Source organism: Trichechus manatus, unplaced genomic scaffold (assembly GCF_000243295.1).
Source record: "Trichechus manatus latirostris isolate Lorelei unplaced genomic scaffold, TriManLat1.0 scaffold00093, whole genome shotgun sequence".
NCBI lineage: Eukaryota > Metazoa > Chordata > Mammalia > Sirenia > Trichechidae > Trichechus > Trichechus manatus.
Genome location: NW_004444029.1, coordinates 5782648 through 5802200, shown reverse-complemented (window position 1 = coordinate 5802200; position 19553 = coordinate 5782648). Strand labels below are relative to the sequence as shown.

Sequence of the window (19553 nt, the reverse complement as noted above, 5' to 3'; positions counted from 1 at the left end):
AGCTGAGGAAGGGCCTGGGTGTGGGGCAGTGGGTCTGTGGCTGGCCCCGGAGCTGAGGAAGGAGCTGAGGAAGGGCCTGGGTGTGGGGCAGTGGGCGTGTGGCTGGCCCCGGAGCTGAGGAAAGAGGCAGCTGCTGAGCTGGGTTTGCCACAGGGTGCTATGCTGTGTGGCAACCAGGCGCAGCACTTTGGAGAGGGGACGCGGCTCTCTGTCCTAGGTGAGGCTTAGCTCAGGGGTGGCAGGCGGGGTCCCTTGGAGCCAAATCTTGGCCTCTGGTGGAAGGGTGTTGAGCGGTCACTCTTGTCCCTATGGGGCCCATGGGGCTCGTCTGCCACCCTCGGTGTGGGTAGCAGGAGTGAGTCCTCTCTCCGTCTCTCTCCTCTGAGTCTTCATGTAATCGGCCTTTCTGCTCTCCTGGTCCGTCCTTCCACTGAGGGTTCAACTCTGCCCTCCAGAGCTTCTCCTTCCGTCGCCTCTGTTCCCGCTGTCCCTGCTGAACGCTCAGGCCTTTCTCCTGGTCCACACCTCTGACTCCAGCTCTCCGGGGGTCCCAGGTTTGCTGAGCCTGCCCCGGGAGGCCCCCAGTGGGTTTTACCATGGCTGTCCTAGGCCGTGTCCAATAACTCGCCCCTCTACTTCGGGCAGGGCACCAGGCTCACTGTGACAGGTACGGGCTCCCTCCTGACCGGAGTGGGACGGGGGCACAATGAACAGTCCTGGAGGGGTGCTGGGTGTGAGGCGGGAGGTCAGGGCCGCCCTGGCCACAGGGAGCCCCCCCTCCTCCGACCTTCCGGAGCCTCACGAGCTGGTGCTGGTGCCTCGCTGGGCTTCAGGGCCGCCGGCTTCCCTACTCGCTCGCCTCTACTTTTTAGCTGACTTTCTCTCTCCTCTTTCTGATCTCCTGCATATTTTCCCCCCATTCTTATGTCCATTCTGCACCCTTGGCGCCTTTCCGGTGACTGCTCCATCTTCCCTTAAAGCCCTTCTCAGCCCCGCCGCCGGCTCGGAACCTGGCTCCTGCTGTCTCTTCTTTCTTCCTCAGTCTCTTCTTGTCTCCTAAGCCCCAGTCTCACCTCCCTGAGGCTGGGAGCCCTGGTGGCGCAGTGGGTAAGAGCGCAGCTGTTAACCAAAAGGTCGGCAGTTCAAATCCACCAGCCACTCCTTGGAAACCCTATGGGACAGCTCGCCTCTGTCCTGTAGGGTCGCTAGGAGTCAGACTCTGCTTCACAGCAACAGGTTTGGTTTTTTTTTTGTTGTTTTTGTTTTAATTTTGGTGTTGTGGCAGCCGGCAGGACCACGAGGTGGTCGGGGGCAGGTTGGTGACATGGGGGTGGTATGTGGGTGCCAGGAGGCAGAAGTCTGTCATGGCATCTCAGGGCGGCAGGTGGTCTGGGGTACACTGGACTCGGTAGATACCAGGAAGAGGGATCTGAAAGCACCGTTACAACTGGAAACCCACATTAGCTCAGCAGCAAACCCGCTACAAAGAAGACACGTTTCCCAAACCCCAGGGTCTGCTCCTGGGGGTAAGGAGCCAGCTCTGGGCTGACAGGACGTGGGCAGGCAGGAGGAGTCGGGGGAGATGAGGTGGGGTTGGGGCTGGAGAGACCCCGCATGACCTGAGAAACAGCCCCATGGGCCCCCAGGCTCTGTTCTCCGCGTGGGCGGCAGGCACGGGAAGTGTAATAGAAAGCGCATATCCAAGGGAGTCAGGAGCCCTGTGTGATTTGGGAAGGGGGCTTCACTGCTCCAGGCTGTCTGGGATGCACGCAGTGGAAGGACAATACCGTCTCTGGGGTGTTCGATCGTCACAGGAGAACTAGCGCGAACTCTCTGTGAAGGTTCTTGTTGTTTGGACTCAGGATGACCCCGTGTGTGCAGAGTAGAACTGCGCCATAGCTTTTTTGACGCTGTGACCTTCTGTGGAGATGTCTGGTTTGCCACATTCCTGCTCCAAAAACTTGCTCCCGTAGCCAAAACAGAGCCAAGGAGGCAAAGCAAATTCTGGCCAAGGGGTGTGTGCCGGAATGATGGGTGTGGTTCTGCCTCCCCATGTCTTCCGATGAGGACGCACTTCCCAACAATTCCAGAAATTCATCCTCTCCCATCCATCAGGCATGTGGAAGGCCCGTGGCCCTCAGCTAAAACGGTCCTGGGGCTCGGGATCTCTGCAACCCACAAACACGCTCTGACCACGTGGCTGCGAACTTGATCCCAAAGCCAGTGGGGTGGCTTGATGGGCTGTGGGAGGAGACAGGGTCAACCCAGCACCAGCATCTTCCACGGGTCACAGTCGTCCCAGGCGGGTATCCACACGCCCCACGTACACCAGAGTAGAAGCCAACGGGCACCACCAGATGACCAACGGCCAGGGGCACCAGACTGCTCAAGGCCCATTAAATTGGGTAGAGGATATAGAGCAAATGTAATCAGGTGCGGTGGGAAGAGTGTCTCTTTTAGGAAGAAGGGCCTATTCTAAGATAGGGCATCACCAAAATAGACAAATGTATACGCCTTGAAAAAGGAAAATGGTCATTAGCAAAGATTGATTTTGTTTCCAGGCTCATGTTGCTAGCGGGAGTCCCTGACTCCAGATCCCTGCATGCACGCCAACTGCACCCCACCGTGTGGAAGCCTTAAAGCTTAGACAGCAATGTGCAGAACACGGCCTTGAGCAGGAAGGCAGGCAGACAGGCCCATTCACCACAGATAATCACACGAGCCCCCGGGGGAGAGGCTTTGCAGAGATACCAGAAATCAGGACATGACATTGCCTTGAGGAGACGGGAAGAGATGGGCAGTGTGTCCGGGGTGTCCGACAGAAGTGGGCAAAGGAAAAAGAGCAACAACACAGGACAGGGACTGCGATCCCAGACAGACGGGACCTGCTGCTGGGTCACTGTGTGGGACATGACCCGTCCCCCTCCCTTACACACACTCTGATACACACACTCACACACTCACATGGACACGCATACATACACACACTCACACACACACACGCACACGTGCACACACACGTGGCCTCTGCTTGCCCCAGAGCCCACACCGCTCGCTGAGCAGCCCTGCCCCTCCCCCTGCAGACAACCTGACCAAGGTGAACCCGCCCAAGGTGGCCGTGTTTGAGCCCTCAGAGGTCGAGATCTCCCGAACCCAGAAGGCCACGCTCGTGTGCCTAGCCACCGGCTTCTACCCCGACCACGTGGAGCTGAGCTGGTGGGTGAATGGCAAGATGGCCCTCAGCGGGGTCAGCACGGCCCCCGAGCCGCGGCTGGAGCCCAGCGCCGATAACTCCAGCTACTGCCTGAGCAGCCGCCTGAGAGTGTCGGCCGCCTTCTGGCACAATCCCCGCAACCACTTCCGCTGCCAGGTCCAGTTCTATGGGCTCTCGGCCGACGACGAGTGGGGAGAGACCCGGCCCAAGCCCGTCACCCAGAACGTCAGTGCCGTGGTCTGGGGCCGTGCAGGTGAGAGCAGGACAGGAGGGACAGGGCGGCCAGGGCTGGCCCGTGCTGTGGCCTGGGCATCGGTGGCCTGCAGGCAGCCGGGCTTTGTTCTCCTGGGAAAGGGCAGCCTCTCAGCCATCCCCCCTTCCCTTTCAGACTGTGGCCTCTCCTCGGGTAAGTGAGCCCCTCTCCCAGCCTCCCATGTCTGTGCGCTGGACGGTGCCTGGGGAACCTGGGGGCACTGGGGTGGAGTTGGGGGCCAGAGCCACCTGTTCACAGGCTGCCCCCCGCCCAGTTTCCTACCAGCGGGGGGTCCTGTCGGCCACTGTCCTCTACGAGGTCCTGCTGGGGAAAGCGGCCCTGTACGCCGTGCTGGTCAGCGCCCTCGTGCTGATGGCCATGGTAAGGCGGGCAGTAGAGGGGGTCACCTACGTGCTTGGGAAGCTCAGAGACAACTTCCTGTGGGATCATGGGGGGCGGCTGGGGAAGGGGAAGCTGGGACCCCCGGAAACCAAATGGATGCTGTCAGAACATCCTATGTCCTCTCAACCCCCACCTCTCCTGGCTCCTGGTAACCTCAAAACCTTCTCTTCTTCAGGCCAAGAAGAAGGAGTCCTGAAAGCAGCCCTGGAGGGGAGCCAGGAGCTTCTGGCCCTTCGTCATGTCTAACAGGCCCCTCGCCCCCCACCCCCAGCCAGTGCTCAGAGGAGCAGTCCTCACGTCCCCACTCATGCTGGTACCCTCCTAGTGCACACACCCCTAGACATGCAAGGCCGAGACCCCCTACCCCGGGGGGCCCTAGCAAGCCTGAACCCCCGTGGACCAAACCAATAAACACAGCCTGCTTGGCGCTGCCTACGAGTGTCTCATTTCCCCTCCGCCCTTCCCCGAACCCCCTGTTACCTCCCTGCTCACCAGGAGAGGGTCCTGAGGTATTCACAGAGTAGGGGACTGGCCCCTCGTGACTGGCACTGTTCCTCCTGCTCAGGAAGGTTAATAAAGCGTGCAAGGTGGTGATGGGAACTGAGGAGGGCTGCTGTGGAACAGCCTAGAGAAGCAGGATGTCAGACAGGGGTCTATGTCCAGCCCGGCATGAAGGGGCTCTGAGGGAGAGCTGGCAGAGGTGTGTCCCACTGACCCGCATGTCTGTGGGTGAATGGAACTAGTCTCCTGCAACTCACCCCCTTCCTGCAGCTCTGTCACCAAGGGCACCTTTGTCTCCACAGTGCCCCAGGCAGGTAGCGAGGGGCAGAAAATGCACTACCTGGGAAGTTCGTTCTCAAGGGCAGCTGTGTCTCCCAGTTGAAGTTACAGAATCTCTCCCTCATGAACTGAACAGGCGTGGAAAAGCCCTGTCCACTCCTAGAGGCGTAGGACATGAAGCTCCCTCATGCCGAGAATCAGCCCTCTCTCTGTAGCGTCCATCACCTGGTTATCATCATGGTGATGCACTCCAAATCCTCGGGAGAGCACCTAAGGCCTCTGGCTGACCACACCTCATCTCTGCACCCACCTCACCCCCTCCCCAAGCAGCCTGCTTTCAAGCCCCTTGACCTGCTACCCCTCCTGGAATGACACCATACCCTTCTTCCTGGGGAACGCCTGTCTGTCCTTCCAGACTCAGCTCAGACACCCTCCTTCCAAGGAGCCTCCCCTGGCCCTTCCTGCCCCTTCCCCCTAAGGTTGGACCGGATGCCCCTTTGTTTTGCTGTCACAAAGCCCTGTGCACCCCTCCTTCACGACTGTCATCACACGTGGTGGACATGACCTCTTTACCTGCCTGACACCCCCACTCGACCGTGGGCTCCTTGATAACAGGGTGTGTTTGATCATAGCACCCCCGGCATACAACATGCTGCCTTGGTTCAGCACAGGTACTCAATAAATTATCTTTGAATAAATGAGTGAAACAAGGTGACCTACCTCAGGAGCAGTGACCCCCTGAGACCTCCTCGAAGTAGCCCTCTGCCCTTCCACTTGTAGGACTCCACCACCCAGCCAGGGCACACGTGCATTCAAATATATACGTTTATGTCCACACTCCAACGAACACACACACACACACAGAGCCATTGAGGACGTGCCATCCCAATGTGTTGCCATTGACCTTCAAGAAGACAAAGATGTGCAAGTCACAGTCCCCAAGAAGTTTACCTGTTGATAGTGGGGAGAAGGCATGGACAGAAATAGCTGAAGTACAAGGCTGTGCCTTGAAATAGCAGTGAGCTGTCTTTACAGGCAGTCAAAATTCTGGAAAAGGCAAAAGTGTAGAGACAGTGAAAAGATCTGTGGTTGCCAGGGGTGCAGGAGTGGGGGGAGGGGTGGCTAGGTGGTGCACGGGGCATTTTTAGGGCAGTGAGACTATTCTGCATGATGTTGTAACCGGGACACATGACATGATGCGTTTGTCAAAATCCACAGAACCATAAATAGGAAGAATGATGAACCCTAATGTAAACTACAGACTTTGGTTGATAACAGCATAGCCATTGGGTCATCGTTTGTAACAACTGAGCCACAAAGATGCAAGACATCAGTAACAGAAGCCCTGTATGGGGAGGTAAGGGGCATGTGGGAACTCTGTTCTCCCTGCACAATTATTCTGTAAACCTCAGAATCTATTAAACACACACACTCAGAGTCAGAGGCCAGCTCCCCACTTCCAGCAGGGAAAAGGGGGGAGAGCCCACGGAGATGACAAGGAAAACTTGGTCCCAGTTGTCCACCCAGGAAAGGGGACTGGCCAGTCAGAGGCATGAGTGAAAATCCCAAAGACAAGGCCAGGTGCTTGTTGCTAGGGCCAGATTCGGAGACAGGAGGATCCCCAAATGAAGCTGGAAAGGCAGTGGGTGTCCCCTGGGGATGGGCTCAAACCCCTGAAGCTAGCATAGGGCTGGGCACACAGTAGGTATCCATCAGATATGGTGGAGTGAATGAATGAATGAATGAATGACCAGGCTTTGCTCAGAATGTAATGGGGGATCACAGACGTTTCTGGAGGTTTGTCCTCGGCTGAAGGTCGCTGTCACCTGCTCTGTGGGTTTGCTGTCAAGCTGCCCTCCCCCCCTCACCCCTCCCACCTGCCACTCTATAAATGCCAGTCTGCACCAGGGCCCAGGGCTCAGGCACCTCCCCAGCAGGGAGGCCCGCCGACAGAGGTGGTCTCCTCTGGGTGATGTGTGTGCCAGGAGGGGCCTCTCTGCCCCCAGCCCCTCCCACTTTAAATCCCCCCCCCCTTGTCTCTTCCTGGCCCCTCAGTTACACCAGCCCCTGCCACTTGTGCTTCCTGCCCCTGCCCAGGGGGAGGGGGAGGGGGAGGGGGAGGGGGAGGCGGCATTTTTGTTCCACGGTGGAACATTGTGGGGACTTGGGGGTAGCACGCTGATTCAGGTAAAGGAGGAGCTTTTACAAAAAGCCCTGCGTGAGAAATACCCTACCAGCACAGGGGGTGCGGCTCCTAGACAAGGAGTGACTGGGGGGCCTGCAGCTGGCCCCCCCACGGGAAAAAGGCCGGCCCCCGACTCTCCCTCTTTAGACCAGGTTGGGGCGCGAACGTGGACCCAGCACCACCCTTTCTAGTAAAACTCCCCCCTGACCAAGCACTCGACCACGCTGTGCTCATTAGGAACTCACAACAACCCACGAGGAAGATGTTGTTAGTAGGTGCCATCAAGTGGGTCCGACTCATAGGGACCTTGTGTGTAACAGAAGGAAACCTTGCCCCATCCTGCGTCTTCCAACTGTAGGTGTGTGTGAGCCCATCTTGCAGCCACTGTGTCAATCCATCCCGTTGAGGGTCTTCCGCTTTTTCGCTGACCCTCTGCTTTAGCACGCATGATGTCCTACAGAGACGGGTCCCTCCTGATAACATGTCCAAAGTGAGTGGGACGAAGATGGTACCCCAGTTTTCCAGGCAAGGAAACTGAGGCCAAAGTGGTCACACGTTGGATAAGGAGTAAGGGGACAGTCAGCCTGGAGCACCTCTCACTCGAACCCTGCCCCCAGCACCCACAGTGCCCCTCGGATTTCAGATTTCAGGTTCAGCTCCTTGTCCCCAAGCCAAGCTGCCTCTCCTTGCAAATGAGGGTGACCTCACGGGATGTCCAGATGGCTCTGTCCACCTCATTCTGGAGGGGGAAGGGAAGCCCCTGAAGGAGAAGAGGAAGAGGCAGGATAGCCCCCCGGGCTGCGAGAAATGCGGATGCGGCAGGGGCGGGGAAGGGAGAATTCTTGGCGCCCCTTCCCACTGTGCTACAATGAGCAGTACTTCGGGCAGGGGACCCGGCTCACCGTGGTAGGTAAGACTACGCTCCAAGTGCCGGGACTGCTCCGCCTGGACGACCCCTGAGGCCCAGCCCTGAGGGGGCTTCCAGGCAAAGAGCTGGGGCAGAAGCGCCGCTCTGGGCGGCGGTTTGCGCCGCGTGCCCCGGGGCTGTGAGAGCACCTCCTCGCAACTCCATTTTGGAGAGGGGAGCAAGTTGACCGTGCTGTGTAAGGAGAGTGCCGGGGGGTGCCGGGCGCTCCGCGGGCAGGTGGACAGAAGGGGCAGCAGCCCGATCGCTCGGGGCTGCGCTGGGGGCGGCGCAGGACTCGGGTCCCCGGCTCGGGGGGCGAGGGGCGCCCAGGCTCTGGAGACCAGGGCAGAGTCCGGACAGAGGGGCAAACGCGCCCGGTTTTTGTCCCGGGCTCGGAGGCTGTGGGCACAGACCCCCAGTACTTCGGAGAGGGGACACGACTAACCGTGCTGGGTGAGCGGACTGGAGGGACAGACAGGGGCTCAAGGTCCTGAGGAAGGGTGGGGGGCGATGGCGGGGACCGCAGCCTCCAGCCCCTGGGTGAGCGACGGCCTGTCCAAGTTTTTGCACCGGGCCCGCGGGCCGTGAGCAGAAGCTCCGACCTTCGGCGGAGGCACCCGGCTGACCGTGCTGGGTGAGCGCGGGGCGGCCCAGGACGGCTTTTCGGGGAGCCCCAGCAGCGCTGACCTGGGGCCTGAGCCGCTGGGGACGGGGGGGGGAGGCAGAGGGGCAGGGGGGCCGCTCCGGGGTATGGACACCCTGGTCCCTCTCCTGCCTTGGGCTGGGAGACCCAGGCTGGGGTCCCGGGAGTGGGAGCTGCTGCTGGGGGAAAGGGGGGGGGACGCTGCGGGAGGGGTGTGCGGGGGTTTGCACGCTGGTTTGCACACCAGGCTGTGCCCCTGTGCTCTTACGAGCGGCACTTCGGCCCGGGCACTAAACTGAAGGTCGTAGGTGAGATTGGGACTTCTGCCCTTCCTGCACTCACTCCTTCCCCACCCCATGGGGTTAGCGGGGAGGGGGCTGGCCAAGGTGAGGAGGTGGCCATCTGTGGGGTCAACTCTGCAACGTCCCCTCCCCCTACTTCCAGCCCTGCTTCTGGAAGGACTTGGAGGGGGTTGCTCAAGGTCTGGGGACATGGGCAGAGGGGAGGGCGGTTTAGGGTCTTTTTTTCTGAGGAACCTGGGGGCGGAGTAAGCTGGAGGGAAGGAAGGATTCATGAGGGCTTTGGCAGCCACTGGACAGGAGCGGAGGACAAAGGGGGAAAGCCGGTCTGTGGAAAAGCAGGAAGTGTTGTGACTGCCCCCACAGAAAGGGACAGCAGGGACAAGCTCCAGGGCAGGAGCAGCAGAGCTAGCGCCGCAGGGGTAAGGGATGGACCTTATTGAGAGGGAGGGAGGGTGCAATGGAACAGAGATGGGGACAGGGGAGGATGAACAGCAAGAGTGGAGTAGGTAGGCCAAAGAGAGGACAGACAGGAGTCAATAAAAAAAGACTCAAAACAAGCCCAAGTTTGCAGATCTACCGTTTAGAAGTGTGGGTTTAAAATTAGATTTTAAAACCCCTGCCTGTCCCCTCCTCAGGTGCCCTGGTGGAGCAGTGGTTAAGCGCTCAGCTGCTGAGAAGTCAGTAGCTGGAACCCACCAGCAGCTCCAGGAGAGAAAGACATAGCCGTCTGCTTCTGTTAGATTACAGCCTTGAAAACCCTATAGGACAGTTCTACTCTGTTCTATGGAGTTGCTATGAGTTGGGATTGGCTTGACAGCAAAGGGTTTTGGTTTTGGTGCCCTCCTCAGCCCAGACCCCCTGGGTGGGGTGTGCACAGTATTGGCAAAGACAGGGCTGACCCAAAGCAGGGGTGGTAACCGAGCCCTGGGAGAATTTAGGGGCCCCGTGGCACAGTGGTTGGGAACTCGGCTGCTAACCAAAATGTTGGCCATTCAAATCCACCAACCACTTCTTGGAAACCCTATGGGGCAGTTCTACTATGTCCTGTAGGGTCGCTATGAGTCAGAATCGACTCGATGGCAATGGGTTTGGTTTTAGGGTTCTTCATAGATATACCCCCTGTCTGGACTCTCCACCCTTGCATGAAATGTTAGAGTTCAACAGCCCAGATGACATAGGTGTCCTTTTGTCCTAAAGCCATATTAAAATGCAGATCATCTGGTGAGGACAGTTTTCAGGAGGGTATTAGAGGGTTAGAGCTGGGACGGGGCTCAGACATCACCTGTGATGAAGATGTTGGCCGGAGGAGAGACTTAACTCCCTGATCACAGCACCGAGATAGGGCCTTGGTGACAACCACGGAACAACCCCGGCCCCTGTGGGAGCTGGTCCCTAAAATGGATGCAGCAGGCTGAGCTGCAGCACCGTGGGCCAGTGCAGGGTGATGCTGGGCTCTGAGACCCGCTGGGACTTTGCAATCAAACAAACCTGGGTCCCTACCCTTGCTCTTCCATGCTCAGTGACCTCGCACAAATTAATCTGTGTGAGCTCCAATCCTCTCGACTATGAAATATAATTAACAGCATTCCCACTTACTATCGCTGTGGGGATTACAGTGTCCTGTCTACTGCACGTGGCAGGTCCAGTGACTGGTGGATTGTTGTAGCTGGGTACTTCCCTGCCCCACCCACTGCAGCATGGTCACTGGGGGTGGGGATGGGGACCCCAGTGCCAAAGTCGGGCAGGATTTGGAAAATGGAGAAAAAATGGAAGGGAAGACTGTGTGAGAGAGGTAGGCTGGGAGGGGAAAGAAAAACTTCTCAATGTTGCCTGGGTATAGTCCAGCTGAAGCAAGGCACATACAGCAGGAGCCGGCTGGTGTCCACAGCTCTGCCCACAGAGTCAGGCCCCCAGCCCCAGAGGGACACCCAAAAGTGGAAGGGTAACTGAGGAGCAGACAGGACTTCATGGTACGGTGGGGCTCCTGCCTCTGTTTGTCCCACCAGGCTTATCAGTAAGCATCCAGGGAAGAAGCACTTGGAGGCCAGGACATCTTTCATTTTTACAACAAGGACTGAGTGTGTGCCAGGAGAGGGGTTGAGGGAGCAGGTTCCATGGTGGCCCTGTAAAGCTGGGGTTCCAGAGCCAGGTCCTTGAGTCCAGAGTGCAATGACTAGGCTGGGAGCAGAAAGAAAGATGGATCCATCGACTACAGATGGAGGTAGACTGCATCCTTGGTCCAGGGCCAGCCAGCAGGCACAGTAGCAGTTAGCAGGGCAGAGAGGGGGCTGCCATGAGAGGAGGCAGGACCAGCCAAAGTGTGCAGTCCCAGCTCACAATGAACATGTGGAGGCCTCATTACAACATTACCAAGAAATCCAAGATGGCAGCAGGGAGCTTGGAACCAAGTGTGGGCCCTCTAAGATTGGTCCTGTGGGGACTGCAGGGGTCACACACCCACTAAGCTGGCCCTGGACGAGGTCACACCCATAGAAATGTGAACTTCCCTTAGAACAGCATTGTCCCATGTTCCAGGTCACACTGGGTGCTCATAAGGATGAGATCTCTTCATTGTAATAGAATAGCTCAGAAACAGAAAATAGATACAAAGCAAAGGATGGACTGGATGGAGAGCAGGCCCCAAGGAAGGGAATTGGCCAAGATAGGAGGTTCTGTGGGTGTGGACTCGAGGGCATCCAAAAAGGGGACGTCTGGATGAAAGCTGTGTCCAGACAGGCAGCTAATGTGTCTGGTGAGCTCTGGTGCTTCCTTGGGAAGCTTGCTGGGAGGGAAAGTGCAATGTTAGGGGACAGAGGGACAAAGAAGGTTGTAGAATCCCTGAGTTTGAGACGGGGGGTCACCACCTGTGTGAGCTGAGGACAGGCAGGGGTCCCTGAGGGCAGAGCTGGGCATGCAGCACCTTGGGGAGCTGTGGAGGTGGACAGAGCGTGTCTGTGGGCTCTGTGAACAGGATGGGCGAGGATGAGGGAGGGCAAGGACGTGACAGGCTCCCAGGACAGAGGTACTGCTCATCACTGCGCTGTGATGTGACCCCTACCCCACCCCTCACACACACACACACACACGCACACACACACACACAAATATACACAGACATTAACACATAAACACACATTCAGACACACCTACACACACAAACACACAGACGCTAACACGCATTCATACACACACACACACACCACAGACCAGCACAATGCACACACGCGATACATACACACACTTACACACACACACGCACACGTGCACACACACGCGGCCTCTGCCTGCCCCAGAGCCCACACCGCTCGCTGAGCAGCCCTGCCCCTCCCCCTGCAGACAACCTGACCAAGGTGAACCCGCCCAAGGTGGCCGTGTTTGAGCCCTCAGAGGTCGAGATCTCCCGAACCCAGAAGGCCACGCTCGTGTGCCTGGCCACCGGCTTCTACCCCGACCACGTGGAGCTGAGCTGGTGGGTGAATGGCAAGATGGCCCTCAGCGGGGTCAGCACGGACCCCGAGCCGCGGCTGGAGCCCAGCGCCGATAACTCCAGCTACTGCCTGAGCAGCCGCCTGAGAGTGTCGGCCGCCTTCTGGCACAATCCCCGCAACCACTTCCGCTGCCAGGTCCAGTTCTACGGGCTCTCGGCCGACGACGAGTGGAGCGAGACCCGGCCCAAGCCCGTCACCCAGAACGTCAGTGCCGTGGTCTGGGGCCGTGCAGGTGAGAGCAGGACAGGAGGGACAGGGCGGCCAGGGCTGGCCCGTGCTGTGGCCTGGGCATCGGTGGCCTGCAGGCAGCCGGGCTTTGTTCTCCTGGGAAAGGGCAGCCTCTCAGCCATCCCCCCTTCCCTTTCAGACTGTGGCCTCTCCTCGGGTAAGTGAGCCCCTCTCCCAGCCTCCCATGTCTGTGCGCTGGACGGTGCCTGGGGAACCCGGGGACACTGGGGTGGAGTTGGGGGCCAGAGCCACCTGTTCACAGGCTGCCCCCCGCCCAGTTTCCTACCAGAGGGGGGTCCTGTCGGCCACTGTCCTCTACGAGGTCCTGCTGGGGAAAGCGGCCCTGTACGCTGTGCTGGTCAGTGCCCTCGTGCTGATGGCCATGGTAAGGGGGATGGCGGGTGGGGGGACTATTGGAGGGAGGGGTAAAATCATACGTGGGTACAGAGGGACCTCAGAGCCTGCCCCCAGCCCTGACAGCCCTTCACTGCAGTGACAATGGGGCTTCTGGCGGGGAGACAGGCTGTGATCGGAGCAGAAGCCCCATCAGAGAATGGGGGTCCCTGGCTGCACCCCTGCCCACGGCCCCTAGGGCTCTGACTCTGCCTTTTCTTCAGGCCAAGAAAAAGGACTCCTGAGCCGGAAAGCACCCACCCAAACTGGCCTCCAGAGAAGCTCATCCCTTGCACCCTCACCTGGGTCTCTTCGCCGTCACCCCTGTGTTCCCCGAGAGTTCTCTCCCCTCTCGCCTCCCTGCACGGACACCTGCTCCATCTCTGCTTCCCAGAGATCCAGCTCCCAGCCCTGAATCCAAACCAGATGAACCAATAAAAATGGTGTGCAGCCTGGCCGTGTGTCCGGGGACTCTGTGCGAGCTGCCAACCTCTGACCACCTCCTGCGTTGGGAATGCCCCATCCTCAGGCCGTGATGGGGCCTGCCCTCTGGCCAATGCTGCCTCCTCGAATCGCTTCCAGTGGGGGCCCCAGACCCGAGGGACCAGACCCAGCCATCCAGGCCCCCAGGGGGTAGGGTTCGTCTAGAGGGAAGCTGGGCTGGGAGGCCCCTTAACAAGGAAGGGGGCACACACAGGTGAGTCCCACCCACCCAGCACAGGACAAGACAGGCGCCCCACACTTCAGAACTCCTGGGCATCTCTCCAGCTCAGACAGAAACGTCATTGACGGTGGAGTTAGTTGTGCCCACGTCTACCTCGCCCCTCCAGCTCACCATTTAGGACTGGACCTAGCACAGAGCTCTCCTTGTGTCTGAGTCAGAGTGAGAACACACACACACAAAATAAACCTAAACCAGTTGCCATCAGCTCCCGTCCACGGGGATCCCCTGTCTGTAAAGTAGAACAAATAAATCACCAGGACTTTCTTCTAAGGCGCCTCTGGGTAGATTTGAACCACCAACCTTTAGGACAGTAGTGGAGCATGTTAACCATCGCACCACCTAGGAACTCCTAAGGAGGGCTCAGAGGTGGGAAAACAGACAAGTGAAGTCTGGACAGGAGGGATCCCCCGGGGCATGCCATGCGGATCAGGCCCTGGGGGAGAAGTAACGCGGGGGCAGTGGGGTTCCTTCCACGGGACGGCCAGGCATCCCCAGTGTCACGTGGATGTGGATCTGCTGGGCGGGGACCAAGTTTTTGTGGTGGTCAGAAGCTACGGAGAGAGGGGAGCACGACTTCAGGGACCCTGGGGAGAGGAAGAAGGTTGCAGAGAGGAGAAGGAATGGGACCTTGAGGGGCCGTGGTCAAGTGGTAGAGGAGGGAGGTTAGGTAAGAAAGGGCATCATGCTGGGAGAGCCAGCCAGGCCTGGAGTGCATGTGACCCACTAACACACAGGATCCTGGACGCAAGCTCTGGGGGAAGAGACCATCTACAGGGCAGATGACCAGTCAGTCATGAAGCTGGCTGCACAGTCCAAGCTCCTTCTCCTGCTCGTTCTCTGTGAGCCTTCCTGAGTCTGATTGCTCAGTGCCACGTGACCCTACAGCAGCCGGCCCAGCTGCGGGCAGGACCCGCAGTGACAGCCGGAACAGGCTCTGAGTCCTGCGTGTGCAGGGTCCGAGGTGAGGGTCCTGACCGCAGCACTCAGCCCACAAAGGGTCAGGCCGAGCGTGGGGCCCGGTAAGATCTGCACCAGACTTCCCAGACGGTAGCACAGCTTTTTATTTGTCATTGCTGCTGTTGATCTGCTTGTGGAGTGATGGCTAAAAAAGCCCCAAAGCCAAGGGGACAGATGTTGGGCCCTAGACAAGCACCCACAAAAGGAGCACCTCCAATTCCCTAGCCTTGCAGAGCTGAGGCATAGGCAGAGCACAACTGAGCCGCTGAGTTGGGGCTTTGCGGGCGGTGCCTTGGAAAGGATGCGGGGGATGGACAGCTAAGGGGACAGCAAGCGCCTCTGGGGGGCAGGACAGGGGTGCTGGAGGGCAGAGAGAGCAGGGCTGGGAGGGGTTGCTGAGCGGGTATCCCACAGGGGTGTCAGGCAGGGACAGAGTGGGAGGTGGATGTGGTGACCATCTTCTTGGGGTGCTGGGAGCAGGGGCAGCAGTGGTGGGGGGATGCGGAGGAGCTGCTGGTCGGTGCCCTTCCTTGGGTTTGCAACAGTGAGGAGGACGGGGAGTTCTCATCTGAAGGGGGAGCGATTATGGGGGGGGTGACAGAGGAAGGAGGGGAGATGACAGAGACCAGAGCATTACCACTGCCTCTGGTCCCCGCCCCTGGCCTGCCTGACCCTGAGAGGGCCCCTCCCCACATCTTTTCAGCTGTCTTCTCAGCTCTCCCAAACAATGCAGCCCCAGCACTCGCTCACAGACACTGGGAGGTCATCTCTCGGCCTAGGCCTCTTGCTCCAGAAGTCAAGTGTATCTTTCTGGACCAAGGCCTGGCATCCATGCGTCCCTCCTCTGGTGAACATGAGCAGAGATGGGTCACGTTAAGGTCCTCAAAGGGCGTATGATACAACCAAGAGCAGAAGAGGTGCTAACCAGTCCAGAAATCGGGACAAGGGGACATATCCCAGAATACTCAGCACACCCAGACACACAGCCACTCCAGATAGGGGGCTCAGAGGGAGTTTCTGGGTGCAGAGAGACACCTGGAATGGGAGGCTCTAAAGATAGTCCCCATCCCCCTGGGCCATCAACTTGTTCTAACTCCAAGGCTGATCTAGCTTCACCTCATCAAGGAAATCATGGGCAGTCGTAGGGCAAGGCAGGGGCAAACAGTGCAGGCACAGAGCAAGCTTATCTCAGAGACCTAGAAAAACTTAGAAGATAGCCTCGTCCCCAGGCCCCACCAGTCACAGCGGGACTCCCGGGGCAGTGCTGGGAGAGGACCCTCCCCCTGTGCCCTTCACAGATCCATATGGAAGTGAAGAGGGGAAGGGAGCATCCAGCTGGCCATGTAATAACGGGAACTTCCTGGTCGGGGCTGCTGGGGTCACTGTCACTATCACCTGCCTGGGAGAATCTTCACGTCAGCACCAGTACCCCTCAGAGCCCTATCGCCCTTCCTCCTGCTATGGGCATTGCCGGACTGCAGGAGGCTGGCAGTGGAGTCAGGGAGACTGCTGGGCTGTCTAAGGGGCAAAGAACTTTCTCTCTTCAGGAAGTGTGTAAGACGGTCTGAGAAACTGAGGAAGAGTTGGAGAGAGAAGAAAGAACATGGGGCTTTAGAACAAGAAAGTTTGAGACAGGGAAATGGATTCTGATGTGTCCTTTCCCCAGTTCTCCTCTGCATGACCCAGGGAGGGGGGAACAGACTAACTTCAGCCCCTCACTGCTCTCTGGGAGGTCAACATGGTCGTTATGGACAAGGAAGTGGAGGATTGTGGCATGGAGCCTCTCTTGAAGCTGTACGTGTCTGTTTATGTAGCGATGCTGCGGGATGCTGGTGGAGATCATGTTGTTGTTGTTAGGTGCTGTCGAGTCGGTTCTGACTCATAGCGACCCTATGCACAACAGAACGAAACACTGCCCAGTCCTACGCCGTCCTCACAATTGTTGTTATGCTTGAGCCCGTTGTTGCAGCCACTGTGTCAATCCATCTTGTTGAGGGTCTTCCTTAACAAGAGATCATGGGGTGGCCTAAACCCCAAGTCAACTCTTAACATCACCCCTGGCCTATGAGTAATCTGTTCCCTGCTCCTCCACTGACCTCGTCTTAAACTTTCATCACCAAGGGCATGTTTGCCATGTCCATGGACGTTACTCCACCCGCTCCCCATGCCTGACTCAGAATAAGAAGGCCACCAAGCCCGCCAACAACTTTAATTACAGCCCATCGTCATTACTTGTGGTGGACTCCCAGAGTTTCCTGAAAGGTGATTTTCTAGGCCTTGGGACCTCTAATTGTAGACTTTGCCTGCCCCATCTGGGCCCAAGCACAAAGTCTCAGTCTACAGTTGGGTATCCTCCCCTCTTGACTCGAAGCCTTTCTCTTCTTGAGTTGTTTGTTTGCTGATCTGATGTCTCTGGGTTCCTTCGCACACCCTACCTCTCTGCCTCTCCCTAAGACTTAAGTGATGGTACTTGGTCTGGCCCTGGGTCATCCCCTCAGCGGACAGCATGTTCTCTGCTCACTGCCCGCGCCCCTAGTCCAGTTCTGTGTCTTCCTCTCCATCTCTATCCTTGCCTCATGAGCACTTGGACTCTCAGGAGGCCCTGGGGGAGACAGAGCCCCAGAGTTGAGTGAATGGCATTAGTGAGCAGCAAGGGCCTGAGAAGGAGCCCCACCTGGCACTATCTCCGGAGAGGTGTCATCAGCTTGCTCTGCAATGCATCTCAGCTGTCCTTCTCAGGCCTGAAAAGTGGTCTTCATGGGGGGCTGCATTCCAGGGCTGCCATGGACCCAGCCTCCACCCCATGCAGACCAGGCTCCTCGTTGACCCAACAGGGTCCTGGGGGTGACACCTCCTCCTCAAGCCCAGGCCACCCCACAATCAAAACCCTACCCTCTGCACCCTCAGCCTGCAGTGGGGCTCGATCCTGCCTGGATTTTGGAATCATGGGCACTCTGGGCACTACAGAAGCATAAAGGAAGACTCCTGAGGTCCTTCCAGCCAGGCCTGGACTCCCCAGGGGCAGAGAACCTGCTGGGCATGCCACCTCATCCCTGGCCACTCTGTGAAGAGTGCAGGCCTTTTTAAGAATCCATAAACTTCACTGTAGCCTCCCTCGTAGGTGGTAACTGAACTCCTGGAAGAGTCTGCATAAGACAGTCAGTGCCCACCTTCAGGTAGGAATTTACAAACAGTGAGGGCCAGAACAGGAAGAAGCTGAAAGGCTTTAGTCTGCAGAATGGAAGAATTATGTCATGGACAATGGGGCCATTGTGATAAACAATGAACTTTGGAACCAGAGGCCCGGGTTCCAGCCTTAGTTCTGCCTCTTGCCAGATGTGTGACCATGGGCAAAGTTATGGGACCACCTCTGAGACTCGGCTCTCCTTTCTGTAAAATGGGCTAAACCATCAGCCTGACTTCATAAGGTGGTCTGGTGTTATTAATCCACACACCACGTAAAGCTCATAGTATAGCATCAGTAAGTATTGGATGTTATAATAATAATTATTATCAGTCTGAGGGGTTTTTTTTAGGCTAAACATTCCCAGTTCTCTTGTTTTTTTTCTCGTATGGCCCAGTTTTGAACAGTTCCTATGCTCCTCAGGCCAGCCATCCTCTCCTGAAGTCATTTCAGTATGTCCGTATCCTTCCACCTCCCTTAAAGTGTGGTGTCCAGAGCAGAACATAGCCCCAGGTGGCTGCTGAGCTACACAGGGCACAGAGGCACTTTCAGCTCCGGTTCTGAATGGCTTGTATGTCAGTTCCATTCAGGCAACCTTCTAACTTTGTGCAGCCACATTACACCATTGTTGACCCAAACCATGGTCTCTTTTCACAGGTTCTGCCGTGAGCAAGTCTCTGCTTCCTCAGGCACTCGGGAAGCTGGTTAGGTTTCCCGTATGTCCACAGCTCCTCTCTCCACTCTGTCTGCTTTTCTCAGGATTCAAATTCTGTGGGTCGCTGTATGATTTATGCCCAGCCTCATGCCACCTCAGATAGGATAACTTTGCCTTATTTTTCCTTATAAAGGAGACCTGGAGGCACAGTGATTAAAGTGCTTGGCTGCTAACTGAAAGGCCAGAGGTTTGAACCCACCAGCCGCTCCACAGGAGAAAGACGTGGCAGTCTGTTTCCGTAAAGATGACAGCCTTGGAAACCCTGTGGGGCAGTTCTACCGTGTCCCACAGGGTCACTATGAGTCAGCATTGACTTGACGGTAACGGGTTTTCTATCCTTATACGAGTGAGTCATAAAATACATAGCAAGATCACAGCTCGGTATCTACAAATGATTCATGATTTGGCAAGATGACAGCCCAAAGCTCTGAGACCCTGGAGCTGCTGGAACACAGGTGCCTCTCGGATAGTTGGCTTTGGGTCCTCCTCTGTCCCTGAAGTATGGCCCTGGGCAGCCCATTTTTCTTCTCCGCCCTCTATGTCCTCCTCTGATGAGTGAGAGGATTACGGCAAATGGGCCCCCGGGAGCCTTCCAGCTCTGCCCTCAGAACCAGGGACCCAGAGCATCACAGTGACAGAGCCCCACACTATGCAAGACCATGAGTTGGCCTCAGAGGAGGCCAAGGGCCCAGAGGGCCTCACGGACCCCAGTCCCACTTTAACAAGCGGCCCTGGTGCCACTCCCATGAAGGAGGCCCAGGGCCACGAACGAGAGGAAAACAGTACCCAGAACAAGAGCGGCCTGCATCAAAGGCAGGACCACGTGAGGAGATGCAGGTGGGCCTCCTGGTTGCAGGAGACTTGGGGGAGGGAAGAGGTGCCTGCACCCTTGCTGCGGCTGTTATCTGTGACACCATCAGCTCCCTCTAACTGCAGCCACCTGCCCTCTAGGGAGTCACAACAGGATGCGGTCTGACATTTGCGAAGCCCTCATCCCCCCGCCCACCCACCGCTTCCTGCCCCCTCCACCCGCTGCTCTTTCTCCCCGGGGGCCCCAGCAGCACCCCGGAGGTGAAGACAGAACCTCAGTGGGAGGGGAGAGGGTCCCTGGGGGTTAGGGGCCTTGGCCCCACCTGCAGCCCCTCCCCATACCTGATATGACCCCTGCCGGAGGTGCT

The 19553-nt window shown here is 57.7% G+C and overlaps 1 protein-coding gene across 1 annotated transcript in view; it reads left to right on the top strand.

The window, feature by feature from the left end:
• LOC101361451 (uncharacterized) overlaps window positions 1-13268 on the top strand; it is a 31009-nt gene extending 17741 nt beyond the window's left edge. Inside the window, 10 exon segments of the mRNA XM_023736917.1 lie at window positions 131-217; window positions 3084-3467; window positions 3603-3620; window positions 3742-3848; window positions 4045-4062; window positions 6705-6894; window positions 7640-7744; window positions 12023-12406; window positions 12542-12559; window positions 13020-13268. Coding sequence (XP_023592685.1) covers window positions 131-217; window positions 3084-3467; window positions 3603-3620; window positions 3742-3848; window positions 4045-4062; window positions 6705-6894; window positions 7640-7744; window positions 12023-12406; window positions 12542-12559; window positions 13020-13210 — 1502 coding nt within the window. The 3' untranslated portion in view covers window positions 13211-13268.
• Window positions 13269-19553: the final 6285 nt, after the last annotated feature.